This window comes from Panthera pardus, unplaced genomic scaffold, assembly GCF_024362965.1.
Source record: "Panthera pardus isolate Hobbes unplaced genomic scaffold, ASM2436296v1 HiC_scaffold_8, whole genome shotgun sequence".
NCBI lineage: Eukaryota > Metazoa > Chordata > Mammalia > Carnivora > Felidae > Panthera > Panthera pardus.
Window position 1 is genome coordinate 97,574,333 of NW_026527013.1, and position 18,298 is coordinate 97,592,630.

The 18,298-nt window shown below is 37.2% G+C and overlaps 1 protein-coding gene across 7 annotated transcripts in view; it reads left to right on the top strand.

The window, feature by feature from the left end:
• CASD1 (CAS1 domain containing 1) overlaps nucleotides 1–15,483 on the top strand; it is a 68,311-nt gene extending 52,828 nt beyond the window's left edge. For 3 of the 7 annotated variants that reach the window (XR_002078346.2, XR_002078342.2, XR_002078345.2), the window contains 3 exons: nucleotides 1,172–1,239; nucleotides 3,178–3,271; nucleotides 8,681–9,700. Coding sequence is in view for 2 of the 7 variants with exons in the window: in XM_019443343.2 (XP_019298888.1) it covers nucleotides 1,172–1,198 (27 nt within the window). In the remaining 5 variants the exon portion in view is untranslated. Of the gene's footprint in view, nucleotides 1–1,171; nucleotides 3,102–3,177; nucleotides 3,272–8,680; nucleotides 9,701–10,130; nucleotides 10,255–12,411; nucleotides 12,595–14,850 lie in introns of those variants that run through there. The other 4 variants (XM_019443343.2, XM_019443344.2, XR_002078343.2 and 1 more) reach the window with 3 other exon arrangements.
• Nucleotides 15,484–18,298: the final 2,815 nt, after the last annotated feature.

The following is an 18,298-nucleotide window of genomic DNA, read 5'->3' on the forward strand; positions in this document are numbered from 1 at the left end:
GAGTGAATTTTCCCCCCACAAATGCTGCATTATTTCAAATGTGATCCCAGGAAGCTTGTAAGCTTTGTAAAGTTAATTTTAATAATAACCGTATCTGTCATTGTTTATATTTAATTTTTCTTACTAGATTATAAACATTAAGGCTAAATAAATATAAGACTAAGGGCATAACCTTCATGTGATAGATCCTCAATAAAAGCCAGTTCTTCAGAGAATGCAAGTTTTAGGACAATGCCTCATTCCCTTAAATTGTCTCTTCTGCTTTATATGTGGACTTATAACACAGAGCCAAGTTGGAATTTTTATGCTGCACTGTATTAAAATACTAATATGCTATCATATGGTTCAACCTAACAGCTTCCCTTTTGTAAAAATAAAGTAACTTGGGTAGTTATCTGCAGAACTGATCCTGACAACTACTTCAAAAATTCCAAATACTAAGTTTGGTTTTATTTAGGGTGATTTTGAGGATTGGTGAAGACAAGATAAATTTGAAAATCTCCATTAAGTCTATATTTGTCTTTTAATGAAACTCCTCTTAATTTCTTGTATAAATTAGAAGTATTTTCTATTTTTTTTTAAAGTTAGATCCATAGGGGCTTCTGGGTGGCTCAGCCAGTTAAGCATCTGACTTTGGCTCAGGTCACAATCTCATGGTTCATGAGTTTGAGCCCCTCATGGGGCTTAATGCTGTCAGCACAGAGCCTGCTTCAGATCCTCTGTCCCCTTATGTCCCTGCCCCTCTACTGCTCGTGCACTCTCTCTCTCTCAAAAATAAGCATTAAAAAAAAAGTTTAAAAAAAATTAAAGATCAATAAGGTAATATAAGCAAGAGACTATTTTCCAAAAGTAGAGTTGATATTATGAGCTAATGGTTTACTTAGAAATGATTTGTTTAACTTATTTCTTATTTACAAAATACTTTTAAAATACCATTTCAGAGCATAAAAATGGGACAGATCAATATTTTAAAAGGAAATTTGTGGTTACCTAGAAGTATTTCTGTCTTGCATAGGGCGAAATCTTCATGCTTAAAAGTAATTATTACAATCTTTTAAAATTCAGCTAATTTTATTAGCTTTTACTTTTCATTTAGAAAGCATCTAAGACAATTTTCTGATAGTCACCAAAAAGAAAACTATTAACAAGATTTTATTTTTTAATTCTACAGCTACTGCAGATGGATTATTTCTTATAATCTCCATTGCCGAAATAACAAAGCTGGAATTTAGCTTGATGGTAAAAGTTCTCCATGTTTATCATCCCATCTCTTCTTAATATGAATTCCAGCCAGGCTAGTCTTACTGTCCCCCAAATATCATACTATTCTTTTGTTCTCACTCTTTTCATCTACCTAAATCCAACTTATTTTAAGAATTCTAAGAATTAAGAATTGAATAATTTAAATTCCACCATCTCTGTGAAAACAATACTTTCTTTATCTTATTTTTTTAAACTGTTCTAGCACGAATTACCTACTCCCATTATTTTGTCATTTCTTCAGTAAGGTTGCAACTCCAGGGTCAAGGTGGTATAGTAAGGTGCCATACACAAAGTAAATTAAAAAGTCTTGACCATCAGCTGAAGGATTCTGGCTTTATTTCTCCCAACTTAAAAACAAACTCCTCTTAATCTCTTGTGTTCCCAAAGCTACTGCTGTGTTTATTTCTCCTACCGGCCCAAACTGCTCTTGTCAAGGTCAACAAGAACCTCCATATTGCTAAATCCAATGATCGATTTCCAGTCTTCACCCTACTTGACCTATATAGGCAGTATTTGACACAGTTGATTCACTACCTCCCTTTTCAACCATCTTCACTATGATTCCAGGACACCATCTTTCCTGTTTTCTCCTCTCCTCACGAGCCATTCCTTCAAGCTTGTTCCCTGCATCCTCTCTTCACACCCTCAGCCTCTAAACTGCAGTTCCCCAAAGCCCAGACCTCAGACATCCATACTCACGTCTTAAGTGATTATCACCTAGTCACGTGACTTTATTATCTATATTCTGATGACTAGTAAATTTATAACTTCAGATATGTTCAACTGCCTGTTCAACATCTCCATTTGAATATCTAAAACACATATCAAACTTAGCAAGTCTAAAACAAAGCTAAGCTTCCCCACTACTGGCCACAAACAAAAACACCACCATCTTCCTCTTCTCAGTAAATGGTGACTACATGCTTCAACTTGCCCAAATAAAAAATTTTGACTCCTTTTTTCTAACACCTTACCATCTTATATTTTAGTAAATCTTGTCAAAATGTATCCGTAATTCAGTAATTCAATCACCTTCATCACCTCCAATGGGATCACCCTGCTTCAAAACCCACCAGCACTTTCCTGGAATATTATAATGACTTCACTTTTTCCCCATACTCATGACATACTTATGCCTTTTACTTAACTGTTTTTTAATTTTCCACTTCTCCCCATTAGCACATGACTTTTCTGAGGGCGGGTTGTTCTATTTTATTTACTGTGGTATTGTCAACTCTTAGAACAATGCCTCTCTCAATTATTTGCTGGGTTAATTAATTAGTGAGTGCTGCAAAAAACAGTGTCAAGTACTAATCCCATTCGAGGCAGGTAGGCTGCCCCGCAAATGATAAGGCAGCTGGGAAAAAACTTTTCCTTAGTGATTTGGACAAGAGGCTGAGATATACTCGATTTGGCTCTTAGAATGTCGATTTGCATAATGTTATAAAAATGCAACTCACTCATGCAGGCAGGCAAATAGTGACCGTATCTGCGAGCTGAGCACCAGCCACACCATGTAGACCGTAAGTCTTTTACTCACTGTGGATCTTCCCATTCATTTTCTTGCTTTATGCTGGGGCCAGGTGTCAATTGCCATTTGCCATTGCACTTACACTATTATCTGTCTTGTAGTAGGGAATTATTTCTTTGGACTCATCTCTGTTGGAAGTAGGGAAGTGAAAAGATAAACCAAGAAAGCCATGTATTTTCAAAAGAAAGAGAGATTGTGCTTTTTGTGGAAGTCAAAAATATTCCTCTCTGTTTAATAGGCAAAATGTAACTATGTCAAAGAATGCAACATAAAAAAACCATTATGAAATAAACTATACTAAAAACCATTGCCAGTACATAGAAACGTATATGTGAGTGCCAGTATGAATAGAATCAGATTAATGAATTAATTTATTTCAACAGGACTTGATTGTAAATGAAAAATATAAAAATAATAATGCTGTGAAATTCAGATGTATATTAAGTGAAAAAACTGCATCAAAACATTTAACAGATGGTAAGTTTTAAAAGCATGTCCACTGAATGTAGCAGAAATTACATGCCAAAAGAAATAAGCAGAAATTACATGCCAAAAAGAAATATGCTTTTGAAAGTAGAAGGCTATCTTATCTTCCTCAGTATATTGAGATGTAGTTGCGAACTTATAGAAAAATTTTTGAAGTTAATTTGTGACATTTTCTATTGAAGTTAAGAGCCCAGGTATCAACAGTACCACCTACTTAGTTATATTTGTTTGTGCTTTCAGAGAAAATCTAAGGTTACCAAGTGACTCAGAAACATACCTATGTCAGGTTCATTATTGATTAATTGTATTGAAAAAAAATCTTAAAGTTCAATATCGGCTAATATTAACATTAGTAAAGGTTATAATTAATAAGTATGATAACAATGCTATTGTCATGACCCATGGACTTACAAAATGCAAGTGAAATTGGTGTTATTTCAAAAGGACACAGAACTTAGGCCCACTCATTTCATTCCCTGGGAATGACTTTATGGTAAAATCTTAGAATACATTTGGGACTCAGTCATTTCACAAACTGGATGTGTTCCATGGCTTAGACAAGTTAATGTTTTGCTTAATAAATTGAGTGTACCACATGGGAGTCGGCTGTTTTACAGGAGATTGGGTAGCATTGTACCTAGAAAGTTTGGGAACTATTGAAAGGAATTTAATTCTTCACCTCATTCAAGGGAAAATGACTCTGTTAGCTTAACTACAAAGACTAGACTAAAGATCGATGATCTTGATTGGCAGTTCAACCCATCTCATCAGCTCATCTTCTCTGCAAAGACATGTAAGGCTGACTGTGTAAATATACAACTTAATCTGTTCATTCTTAAGATAATTGTGATTTGGGGAAACTTATTTGGCAAGGTGTATTCTGGGTCATTTTCTTGTTAAAAATTGTTTCCAGAGAAAAAAGCAGTGACAACTACATTCTCGAAATTATGAGGTTGAAGACTGAATTCTAGAAATTCTTTTCTGGTTTTAAATCTTACAAAAATTTAATAATACTATTTGTTTTACCTTTTCAATATTAATAGAGTGAAAATGGGGAGACACAAGTCGAAGTTATACGACTGCCATTTAATATGGTACCAGAACCTGCATATGACAAAATTGGAAAACCTGAATTATACATATACATTAGGAATAATTGCCTTAAGATATAAAAATTTTTATGCAGACATTTTGTCCATGTTCAAAAGTAACACTTATGATGCATTTGGGAGACTATAAAACTGAATGAAATCACATACCCCTTGTCTTTAAAAGATTCAAAGGTAAAATTGTACTGAGTAACACAGTGAAAAATCTGACATTATACATCTTAGTAAAAAGATAGTATCAAGATTCTTATCCCAAGAAAGAAAAATGTCCTGATTGAATTTATTTTCTCTGGGGGTGCCTGGATGGCTCAGGTGGTTAAGCGTCTGACTTAAGCTCAGGTCATGATCTCATGGTTCATGGGTTCCAGCCCCACATCAGGCTCTGTGCTATCAGCACAGAACCTGCTTTGGATCCTCCGTCCCCCCCCCCCCACCCCCCCCCCCACCCTTGCACTCTTCCTCTCAAAAATAAACATTTTTTAAAAATCTTTAAAAATTTTTTTAAAATATATTTTCCCTGTATTTTTTATTTTCAATTTTTAAAAAAAAATTTTTTTTTCAACGTTTTTTATTTATTTTTGGGACAGAGAGAGACAGAGCATGAACGGGGGAGGGGCAGAGAGAGAGGGAGACACAGAATCGGAAACAGGCTCCAGGCTCTGAGCCATCAGCCCAGAGCCTGACGCGGGGCTCGAACTCACGGACCGCGAGATCGTGACCTGGCTGAAGTCGGACGCTTAACCGACTGGGCCACCCAGGCGCCCCTATTTTCAAATTTAAAACATCAACAATATTTTTTTAATTTATTTATTTATTTTTGAGAGACAGAGACAGAGCATGAGCTGGGGAGGGGCAGAGAGACAGACAGACAGACAGAATGTGAAGCAGACTCTAGGCTCTGGGCTGTTAGCACAAGAGACCGACATGGGGCTCAAACCCACGAACTGTGAGATCATGACCTGAGCCAAAGTCAGACACTTAACTGACTTAGCCACCCAGATATCTCCAATATTTTAAATATCTCCAATATTTTAAATGTTTGCTATATTTAAAGGCTTATCCTACAGTAAAAATAAAGCTTGATTCTGTATCTGGCAGGGGGTTTTTTTTGTTTTTTTTTGTTTTTTGGGGTTTTTTTGTTTTTTTTTTTGTTTGTTTTTTGTAATTCTTCACCCTCTTTATAGCTTCTAGTCTCAGTAAGTACTTGATTTTTGACTATAGTTTTTCATAACTAAGCCAGTTGTGGTTTTTTGTTTTGGTTTGTTTTATTTGACAAGTCATTGGGTCAAAGCTCTGCTAGTAAAAGGAATAGATTCTCTTCTCTGAGACTACGTGAGATCGGTTTCAGAAGATAACTAATATTTGGAGAGGCAAGATGTGCTTTTCCAAGGTAATTTGGGAGAAAAACAGTGACAGCCATCCCTGGCATAGAAAGAGAAAACTAGAACTAAGAACCCATCTTTTCGTTTCCTTGCCTCCTTCCATCTCATCCTTACCTCAGGACACTATCACTGGGAGAGAAAAAGTGATGGAAAAACATTTAGTTGAAGTCTGAGGGGCCCAGCATTTTTAAAACATACACATGCACAAGGGACATGGAGCTGGAGCCCTTTCTCAGAGACTACAAAATTTAAAATGGAAACTGTAAAGAAGTAATACATGGGCAAGAATAAGAAAAAAATTTAAATAGACTAATGAAAAGGGTAGGACTCAAACAATTGAATATTTAGACATTATTAAGTTACAGTCACGTCGGTGTGGAATAGTAGATGCAAGAATATATAGATTAATGACAGAATAGCAAGCACAGAAACATTTTAATCCAGGACATACTAGAATAATGTTACAGTTTGATTTTTACTTTACGAGAGAAAGGTACAAATATTCTTTAGATAGTCCCAAGAATTGCTTAACAATGGGGATGGGGACAGTAGACTCCCATTCTTACTCTCTATACCAAAAGACACTTAAGATGAGTGATGGGTTTAAAGACATAAAAGAAGAAGTAGAAAATGTAAGTGGATATCTCAAGATGAGAAAAGATCCATTAAGAATAAAGCAAAAGGGAAAACCAGAATGGCTACATCCCATTACATAAAAATTTAAAACCAATATACCAGAAGTCATAAATAGAAAAAATACAAGCTGGGAAATTGTTGAACATGAACATTTGAGAAAAAAGTAATATCCTGAGTATATATAGGACTCTTAAAGTTTAGAAAAAACAAGATATTTTCCAAACTTCAGTTGGTTCCTGATTAATTCTATACAGAAGGTCACTTCATTCAGCTACCTTGATGAACATTACTCAAATAATTTAACTTGGAAGAACATCAGGAAATCACAGCACTCAAAGCTAGGCTTTCTATGGATGCTTTTTTTAGAGTTGGGGGGTGGGGATTAATGGCCACTATGTTAAGTTATGCCTTCTTTACACATTTTCCAGATTCATATTAATTAAGACCAGGTTATACTGAGCAGAAATTTGAAACCTAATGACCCATCTATCTGTGTGATAGTGCATATTCAAAGTTTTTCCCCCTAAAGAGACTCTTAGCTAAGCTCTATAGTATTCCATCAGAAAATAGTTATTAGACTCTTAAATTTCCCCCCAAAATGTTGCTCCTACATTAGCTCAATATCCAATTGAGCCTGCTTTTTTTCCTAGATCCCTAGATTTCCTAGCTGAACTTCAGGTTAGGTTATCTGGGATTGAACTCCCAGCTACTTAATGTCTGTCAGCTATGCGTTTGACTGAAGCACAGTATTTATTCATTTACTTATTTATTTATTTGTTTGTTTAAGTTTATTTTGACAGAGACAGAGACAAAGCAAGTGGGGGAGTGGCAGAGAGAGAGAGAAAGAGAGAGAATCCCAAGCAGGTTCCATGCTGCCAGCGCAGAGCACAACACAGGGCTCGTACGCATGAAACCACAAGATCGTGACGTGTGCTGAAACCAAGAGTCAGACGCTTGACTGACTGAATCACCCAGGCGCCCCTGAAACACACTATTTATAAAGAAACATTAAGAATTTGTTCTTTAGGGGCACCTGGGTGGCTTAGTCGGTTAAGCATCTACCTTTGGCTCAGGCCATGATCGCATGATTTGTGAGTTTGAGCCCCGAGTCGGGGTCTGTGCTGACAACTCAGAGCCTGGAGCCTGCTTCAGATTCTGTGTCTCCCTCTCTCTCCCTCCCCTGCTCGTGCTCTGTCTCTCAAAAAATGAATAAACGTCCAAAAAAATTTATTTTTAAGATTTGCTCTTTATCACTTCCTTGGATCCTTTAAAATGTACCCCCAGAGTTAAGTCAGGCAAGCACCTAGCAAAGACCACCTGTGCAATATTTTCCTTATATCTCCCTAGAATCTCTCTCCAGTTTGAAGCCAGTGATCAGCATTGCAGGACACTCTACAAAACAGTTATATGAAATTCATCATTGTGTCAACTGTAAGAATGTTGTTGATTATGTTACACAACGGCCTCTTTATGTGGACTCTTAAGAGTTATTTCATTCTGGCCTTAGAATTGGAATATTTGTGCTTCTGCTGAACAGTTCATCTGCTACTATCTTATGGACACTGTGAATTGGCTTTTTACATGTGCTGATAAAAAACAAGAGCTAAATTTTTGCTCCATCCCAGACAACAGAGCACTTTGGTCTTCGTTATTTTTATTAGCCTCCTTCCCCTTCTTGGCCCCTTTTTCCTTCTCATCTACTTCAAACGATGTTCTCTGACTATATTTTGCCCTGCCCAGTAAGCCTTCTTATATCCTTTTTGGAACAAGACAGTGTGATGGTCATAAGTGTTTCTTCAGACCATAGCAGTCTGTTGAGCAATAGGGGCACCCAGAGCAGCTCATAAAATATCCTGATAGCAAACTTCCACAGTCCTCTGCCCCTCTTCAGAAAAACAGGGCTGGGAGTCTCCTCCTGTTCTTTCCACATCGTTTCTTCCTGCTCAGCCAATGCTGTTTCCTCATTTTTTTTTTTTAAGATTACCAAACAATCAGGGGTGCCTAGGTGGCTCATTTGGTTAAGTGTCCGACTCTTGATTTCAGCTCAGGTCATGATCTCATGGTTCGTGAGTTTGAGCCCCACGTCGGGCTCTGTGCCGACAGTGCAGAGCCTGCTTGGGATTCGCTCTCTCTCTCTCTCTCTGCCTCTCCCCCATTCACAATGTGTGTGTGTGTGTGTGTGTAAAAAAAAAAAAAAAAAAAAAAAAAGATTACCAACAATTCTAGTGGTATCACTGCTAGTTCCTTCCCTGACAATTTTGTTTCCTTTTCAGAGGTTACTGCTCTGAGGACCAGATGCCAGGCCAAAGACTCAAGCTGTTGGTACACATTTGCTCTAGGCACAAGGCAGTGACCACATGTGTGGACACTTGCTTCTTACCACTCACCATCATGATCCTGCTCTGAGACCATCTAGGCCCAGTGAGTGGCTTTATAAATTAGACCTTGAATCAGAGGCTCTTTTCCTCATTAGAATGTGGTCTCAACTGCTCCCTTTTCCCTGTAATCCGGAGGATGTTGGATGATTCAAGAAAATTCCTGTTTCTTGTGACTTTAGTTTTCCTAGTCCTTTGTAAAAATTTGAGACACCATAACATATGATGATGCTGGGAAGGAGAATAAAGGTAACCCCACCCTATACAGAGAGGGCTTGGGAGAAATAGCAGGGTTATCTTTAGGTGTGTCTAACCCATAAATCCCCAATCTGTGATCTATGACAAAGTGAGCAGTGACCCTTAGCACAAAAGTGGATGGAAAGAAGGAGCATGGAACTCAGAGGCATTGTTAGGTAGACTGCTGGATAGGAGGTTATCCTGAAACTAATGTAACATTGTATATTGACTACATTCAAATAAATAAGTGCAAAACAGCATATATTGCATGCTATATTTGTTTTTAAGCAAGAAAAACAATAAAACAACAAACATATCTAATGTTGCGGGGGAAAAAAGGAAATTATATTTCCTCTTCCTCTTTATCCCCTTTTCTACATTTCCTAAAAGCAGGCATTGTTACAGAGGCCTCTTCCATGCAAAGGTCGGATCAGGTCTCTCTGAGGAGATAATATTTCAGCTCTGAGACCTTCTCGTACACAGCTAAGGAATTCTTTGAGGGAAGGTAATTGTTTGGGTGGGCTAATAGGAGAATCGGGTCATAATTAGTTATTTTCAGTTTTCGATTTTGTTCTAAATAAAATGTCTATTTATTTCTTTTCTCTATATGTAACTTAAAGGCTTATCTTTTTCTTGGTAACCTTCAGGCATTCTTTGTAAAATAAAGATAATAACCACTTGTCTAATGTTGCAAATACTCCCCCCCTGTTGTCATTTGTCTTCTATTTTGACTGAAGATCTTTTTTTTTTTTTTACATAAAAATGCTTGAGTTCAAAATTTATTAGTCATTTTGATGACTCTCTTTCCCTCACACCATGATGCATTTGGGACACCTGTGAAAGGGAGATAAAAGGGTGGAAATTTGAGTAAGAGGAGCTTCCGTGTGCATGAAACTCTGAGAAAGTCTCAGCCAGGCTGTGAGATGCCCCAGAGAAAAGATTATCCAGTCAGAGGAGTCCTGCATCAGAGAGGGACAGCCTGGGTAATTGGCCGCTGCCCTGCTTCTTGTTGGCTGGGTGTAGCCGAGAAATATCCAGACCTTGAGCTGAACAGTGAGGCAGATGCCATAGTGTGGTATCCACAGACTGCCTGTTACGTTCTTCTCATCAGGTTCTCTGCACGGGAGATGTGAACAGGGCATGCGCACAACCGTCACAGCCTGCCCTGCTGTGGCGCACAAATCCACGTCCACACTTTTGTCCTACATGCTTTCCATGGGCCGCTTTTTCTGAAGGTAAATTTTATTTTCATTTCTTTATATTGAAAAACAATATTTTTTTTAAGTTTATTTTGAGAAAGAGAGAGACAGAGAGAGAGAGACCGAGAGACCACAAGTTGGGGAGGCACAGAGAGAGAAGGAGAGGGATAGAATCCCAACCAGGTTCCACACTGTCAGTGCAGAGCCCGATGCGGGGCTCAAACTCAGGAACCGTGAGATCATGACCTGAGCCAAAATCAAGAATCGGACGCTTAACCAAATGAGCCACTCAGGTGCTCCTCTGAAGGTAAATTTTAAAAAGAGAGGTCAATAAGACAGGCTACAGTCCCTGTGTGTGCAGTTAGCCTCCGGGACACAACTGATGGTCCTATCTCTGTCCTCCACCATCAATTCTAAACTCCCTTTGCCCTTAGCTGTGCAACTTTTGCTGGCTTACCTAGAGTTGTGGTTAATCCACACTCTCCTTCTGGACGGGTCACTGAGCTCTTGGTAATCATACTCATTAGGCAGAGGTTGATGCACTCGTTCATTTACAGTCCCAGGAGGACAACGGAGTAGTGACCACAACCCAAGTGGATTACCTCAGTTCCACACATATTCTTTCCATCTGTCATGGTGTAAGAGCAGCCCTTCCTTCCTTCTAGTGCTGATCAGGAGCATTTACTGCTTCCAAAATGGTGACTTTTTGTCTTGCATGCTGGACCTCACAGTTGAGTTTTTTGTATTGAGAGCTGAGCTCACCTCCACAGCTGCTGCAAAGAATGATGAGGGAAGTATTTGCATTCAATAATAAATAATAATAAAGGGGCACCTGGGAGGCTCAGTCAGTTGAGCATCAGACTCTCAGTTTCAGCTCAGGTCATGATCCCACGTTTCGTGAGTTCGAGCCCCGCATCGGGCTCTCGGTTGACAGTGCAGAGCGGAGCCTGCTTTGGTTTCTCTCTCCCTCTCTCTCTGCCCCTCCCCCGCTTGTGCTGTCTCTGTCTCTCTCAAAATGAGTAAATAAACTTAAAAAAAAGTTTATCTAAAGGTAATAATAATAATAATAATAAAGAAACCCAGAAATTTACAATTAAATTCATGTACTACATCAAGAGACCAGAAGAAAAAACTGGGAATAGAGTCATTTGTATATATGAGAATTCATAATTTAGTGAACATAGAATTTTAACTAAACAAGGAAAGGAGGGAGACATGCAATTTGGTTTTTTTCTAATCTCTGATACAGAGAAAATAGCTTAAACATATAAACAAAGGAGGAAAGCAAAGTGCATATGATGGTAATATTTATGAAAAAGAAATATTTCTCTTGGTCAAAAGAAATGTCATAAATAAATTAAATGGCAAATTGAAAGAAAATATTTTAAAAACTAATAGATCTACTTTTACTATCCTTATATAAAGAAGTCTTACAATTTTTTTAAAAAGCAAGATTCTCTCCAATTTATGGCTGGTTTATGGTTTATAATTCCATCTACTACATCACTTCATTCTATTACCTTGGGCTACGTTACATAAATAGTTTAACTTGGAAGGTACGTCAGGAAGCAACATTGCTCAGAGCTGGTCATTTGATGGGAGCTTTATTGAGTTTTTCGTTTTTCCATTGTTTTTTTTAATGTGAGTGGTGGGTTTCTGTTATGCCTTCCTTAAACATTTCATGGTACAAAATTATTGACTCTGTGTTGTATGGAGCAGAAATGTGGGTCCTCAATAGTCCATCTGTCTGTGATTAAGAGCAAATTCCAAGCCTCTCCCCCCACCCCACCCCACCCCTGCCACGCCCCAACCGCAGGGGCATCTTACTGCCCAGGAGCTGGTGGTGGTGCGGAGCTCTGATGGTTCTTCTAGTTTTCAATATGGGGAGAAAATGTTTCCCTCACCCTAGGTCCCCTGTCAGCTCGGGTTTACGTTGGAACTTGCAATCAAACAACCAAAATAGCTGTAGTCCAGATATTGCCAGAGGGAGTTTTACATTGTCATATTTTTTTTTCTGCTAACTGTAATTTTTAGTCTTACTATTTCCATCCCATTTTATATTACTACTCTTTATTGTTGTGATTTATTTTTCTAAAATGTTGCAATCATCCAGTGTTTATTTTTCTACCGATTTAAACCTTATATCCCCTGCTTTTACCATTCCAGTAGTTATCTTTACTTCTTTTTTTTCAGAGTTCTAATATTATCCAATGGGGTACATGTCAAAAGAAACAGGCATATTATTGGAACAAAAATTGCAAGGGTCCATCACTTCCCGCATGAAGCATGTGTACGCTTCTTTTTTGGCAAGGTGCTAGCCTTGAAAATACCAATGGAGTTATAAGGGGAGATGAGAAAGAAGACACCAGAGGATTGGTAAGCCTCTCTCTCAGCATTCTGGTCATCTTTAAAATGCCAGGGGAGATATGTGGAGATAACAGAAATAGGAATGTATACTGGCGCCAGCCCGTGTCCTCTACTTTCCTCTTTCAAGGTCAACGGCCTTACTATAATTCTTTTTCTGTGTTTGTTTTTGAATAGGAAATAAACTCGGATGGTTCAAAAATCAAAAAATATTAAAGGCAGAGAGTGAAAACTTTTGTTTTTCCTCCACAGTCCTTCATCTACCTAATCCTGGTGACAACTACTTGTAGCTTGTACTTAACTAGCTTTTCATGTATTCTTACAAAGTTCCTTTATATAGTACAAAGAAATGGGTAGGGAAATCCCTATCAATACATAATTTCCCCCGTTCTTTGTTACCATAGTGTTATACGGCATCAGTGTCCCAACATCAATCCACAGCCCCTCACTGATTCCCGTGTTGATCCACCATTCCCTTCTTAATTAGTTCCAAACAATTACTATTACAAATAATATAGTGAATTGCTTTACGTATACGTCATTTTCCACCAATATGAATATGTGTGTAAGTTCCCAGATGAGGAATTACTGGGCCATAAGGTATATGCATTTTTAATTTGGTATTTCAGCACGGTTACTCTCCTTAGGGACCCCAGCAATTTATATTCCTGACTAGCAAAGCAGTAGCGCTTATCTCCTACAGCCCCAAACCCTCAACAGTGTATCAACTTGCATCCTGCCATATATTTAAAAGCAATTCATACTTCCGTTTCTGTGAACACTCTGCTTATACTGTCTGTCCATTTATCTGTTATTGGTCTTTTTCTTATCAACTCTGAAGAATTCTTTACATGTTTGGGAGATTAGCCCTGTGTCTATGATATAAGATACACATACTTTTTCTCAGTCTGTCTTTTGCTTTGTTTATGGTGTTTGCTTTGTAGAAGTTTTCTATACACAGAGAGATTTTGTCAATCTTTTCTTTTATGACTTCTGGGTTTTGAATAGTTTTTGCATAGTTAGAGATTTCCTCACTCCAAAGTAATAAAAGAAATAACTTGTTTTTGTTTTTTTTTCCTATACCTTATGATGTGAGGTAGGGATCCAACTTAATTCTGTTTCAAATGACTACCTATTGCCAATACAATTTATTAAAGAGTCCACCTTTTCCATCATTGACTTTGCATACAACCTATAGCACATACTAAATTAATTCATTTGTATGGGACAATTTTTGTACTTTTTACTCTGAATCAACAGGTTGTCAAGCAACAGCCTCCCACAGTTCTAATTACAGAGGTTTTTCTCATATGTTATATTATTTCATAATGTTATAATATAATTTGGTTTTATGTCTAGTGAAAGTACCCTATTGCTCTTTTTTTAATCAGAGATTTTTTTTAGCTATTCTTGTTTGTTTGTTTGTTTGTTTTTCCAAGTGAAATTCAGAATCAGCTTGTATGTCCCCCCCCCCAAAAAAAAACCCCTATTAGTATCTATATTGGAATCAGATTAACTTCATAAATTAATTTAGGATAAATGATATCCTTTGGTTATGGTTTGGGTCCAAAAGTATTATGTGTCTTTCCATTTGCATAAGTTGTCTTCTATATCAGTGGCACATTAAAATCTTTATTCATATAAGACTTGCTCTGTTCCAGTTAAGTTCATTCTTGGATGTTTTCTCTTTTTGACTGCTACTCGAAGTAGGATCTTTTCTATCATGGTAGCTTCTAACTAATAATTGTTTGTATATGGAGATGTCTCTATGTTAAATCTACATCTGCTCTATCTTAGGGAATTTTTTATTACTCATTTGAAACACTTTGGCTGATTCTTTAGGGTTTTCAGGTATACAACCATATCATTTTTAAATATTGATAGTTCAACCTCCTCCTTTATTATTTTCTACCTTTATTACCTTATTCTGATGTCTATTTCTTGTTGTTTCTATGTTTTCTTGTCATGGTCCTTCAAGTAAGATATTCCTGATTTAGTCAGAGTGCCTCTAGTGTTCCACAAGGCTGGCTGGATATGTCATATTAAGAAGTAGCCATCTAATGTGAATTTTTAGAGTATTTTGGAGGTCAAAACTGGAATTGAAAATTTTATCAAATGACTCTTCAGCTTCCGTGGAGATGATCATCTCATTTTTCTTCTCAGGTCAATTAACATATTGACATAATAGATTTTATAATATTTAAAATGTAAAAATATAACATTAAATATCTTATTTTATTTTATTTTTAATGTTTATTTATTTTTGAGGGAGAGAGAGAGCACACAGTGGGAGAGGTGCAGAGAGAGGGGGTGGATCTGAAGCAGGCTCTGCACTGACAGCAGAATCCAATGTGGGCCTCGAACCTACGAACCATGAGATCATGACCTGAGTCCAAGTCAGACACTCAATGAACTGAGCCACTCAGGCACCCCTAAATATCAAATATTTTAAAATATTAAAGATGTATTTTCATCTTTTCATATGCTTACTTATCATTTGTATTTCTTCTTTGGAGACTGGTCTGTTCAAGTCCTTTGACGACTTTGAATTGTGCTGTTTGGATTTTTTGTTGTTAAGTTGTAGGGGTGCCTTACAAATTTGGGGTATTAACCCCTATGGCATATAATTTGCAAATGTCTTCTCCCATTCTGCGGGTTATGTTTTCATCCTTTAGACAGTGTCTTTTGGTGCACAAAGGTTCTTAATTTTGATGAAGTCCATTTTATCTATATTTCAAAGAGTTTATAATTTTAGATTTAAGTTCAGGTCTTTGATACATTGTGTGATCATTTTTATTTTCGTGATATTTCTGATTTATAGCAATTGAAAACAAATCAATGACTGCTATATGTCTCCAAGGCTTTCCTGTTTAAAAAGAAATATCTATTGTATTTATCAAATCCATGTCTCACCATTTTATGTTGAGTTTTGGGAGTGGGGCAAGTTACTCACAGTCTCAGTGTGTGTCTCCATATCAGAAGAAGCCACATCCAAAGAGAAGATCATAAGAAGTATTTTAAGTGTGTTACCATGTTTGAATGAGAATTTGGAGACTTGAAAGGAGGTTAGTGTATTCTGCAGGTGGAAAGAACATAAATAATCAGGACCAGAGTGTAGACTGTGGTAGGTCGATTGCATTAATGGCTCCATTAATAACTACCCCATATTCATAGTCTGCCCTGTAATCTTATATTCTTCTCCCACTCCAATTTAGGACTCAGCCAGTTTACTTGCTTTGACTAATGGGACATCAGCAAATGTGTCACAAAGAGTGGCTTGAAAGAAGGTGCACATTGTCTGGTAATCTCTTGCATGATTGAGTTATAGTCTCTTTTGTGTTTCTGCCATGCTATGAGAACGTGTCCATGCCACCCTAATTAAATGAGATAAACTCAGAGGAAACTAAGTTTTCTTAGTTTCTCCCATCTCATTTTTTATTTTTAGGCACTTGGCATTTCTTAACAAAATAGACTTTATAGGCTGGTGAGTCACTCTGATGCACTTTGTGGACATGACAGGTCTGAGCTCTTTTAACAAAGACCTTATGCATCTAATCTATGATTATCATCTATCAAGATGTGGCATCAATGTACATTGCTATGTCTCACTAGAAATTCCATGGACAATCAATAAAGAGCTCTTCTCTTTCAATGACCCTGATTTCTTGGCTTGGCCTGGAAGCTCATGATGTCAACATTCAACCTCTGAACACAAAGAGAAAGCAATTTTAATTACTCATTTTAATTTTCCAATGATTTTCAGAGATGAGCTATCAACACAAATAAATTAGGGCATAATTCTATTTACCTTTGAAATGTGTTTGTTCTTCTTCAGGTTTGTCTAAGATAGCCCTGTGTTACACATTCACCTGAAATAAGACCCCTGAACTTCATTATCTTTATCTGTGGCAGACCTTTGAACACTTTGCACTGATACAGACATTACCAAGCGTTAGTATACATGCCAGTTAACATTTTACTAATACTACTGCTGTAACTGATACGATTTGTTTTAGAAGCTTGCCACAAACTTACATACACAAAAATTTGGCACATGGCAGTGAAAATTCCTGAGACGGCACAGCTACCCTGCTCGTTGCCCTAGTAAGAGACAGCTTTTGCAACCAGAAAAAAAGTTCAAAACTAAATTCTTGACTTTGTCTTAGAAGCATTCTGTGCCCAACCTTCTCAAACTCAGTAAATGGATCAAAAATATGCCCAGAAACTAAGGTTATAACTCTGGAAGTCATCTTGATTCCTCCTTTCCCCACATTTTCAATCAGCAAACCCTACCAGTTCTGTGTACAAAATATTTCTCAAAGGCAAACACTTCTATTTCTTCTTTCCTGTCACATTCCTAAACAGTTGCTCTTCTTTGCTCTGCATTAATCTCATGCCTTTTTAACCATTCTTCATATTTTAGTGAGCTTGCTATTTCTAAGAATTTTTATTTTGACACTAATTTCAGATTTGCAAAGTTTTAAATATAGTGCAACTGTTCCCATATACTCAAATTTGCGAAATGTTAATATTTTACCACACTTGCTGTATCATTTCTGTCTATATAGCCATTCATCTCTCTATCTATAGAATTGATTTTCTTTTTTTGTATGTTTATTTATTTTTGAGAGAGACAGAGACAGAGTGTGAGCAGGGGAGGGGCAGAGAGAAAGGGAGACACAGAATCCAAAGCAGGCTCCAGGCTCTGAGCTGTCAGCACAGAGCCCGATGCGGGGCTCAAATTCACAAACCGTGGGATCAGACCTGAGTCGAAGTTGGATGCTTAACCAACTGAGCCACCCAGGCGCCCCAATGCAATTTATTTTCTAAAAGAGCTGGGAATTCCAGTCCCATATCACACATTGCATTTGGTTGTAATGTCATTTAAGTCTCTTTAAATCTGGAGTTCCTCAGTCTGTATCTCCATGAGTTTGAGAGTTTTGAAGAGTAAGGCCAATTAGTTTGTAGAATGTTTCTAAGTTTTATATTGTCAGATTTAGATTAAGGAATGCATTTTCAGCTGGAATATCACAGAGATGGCGGTTCTTATTGGCACATCATATCAGGAGGCACATGTATCAGTTTGTCCCATTACTGGTGATGGTAACTTTGATCATTTGGTTAAAGTGGTGTTTTCCAGGTATCTTCACAGTAAAGTGTTTTCTCCTATGCCAGTGCTAAGATATGGTGATCAAGTAGATATCTCAAATAGATATTTGCACACCCATGTTCATTGCCCCATCACTTATAATAGCCAAGAGGTGGAAGCAACCTAAATGTCCATTAATAGATGAATGGATAAAGAAAATGTGATATAGACATACAATTAAATATTATACCACCATAAATAGGAAGGAAATCCTGTCACAAGCTATAATATGGTTGAACCTCAAAGACATTATGCTAAGTGAAATAAGCCAGTCATAGAAGGACAGCTACTGTATGATTTCCCTCATATAAAGTATCTAAAGTAAGTAGTCAAAGTCATAGAAACAGAAAGTCGAAAGATGGTTGCCAAGGGCTGGGGAAAGGGGGAGGATAAATTAGTGTTTAATGGGTATATACAATGTATATTACTGTATAATGGGTTCAATTTTGCAAGATGAAAAAGTTCTAGAGACCTGTTGCACAACAATGTGAATGTACTTAACATTCGTATGTATACTTAAATATGGTTTAAATGATAAATTTAATGTTATTTTATTTATTTATTTTT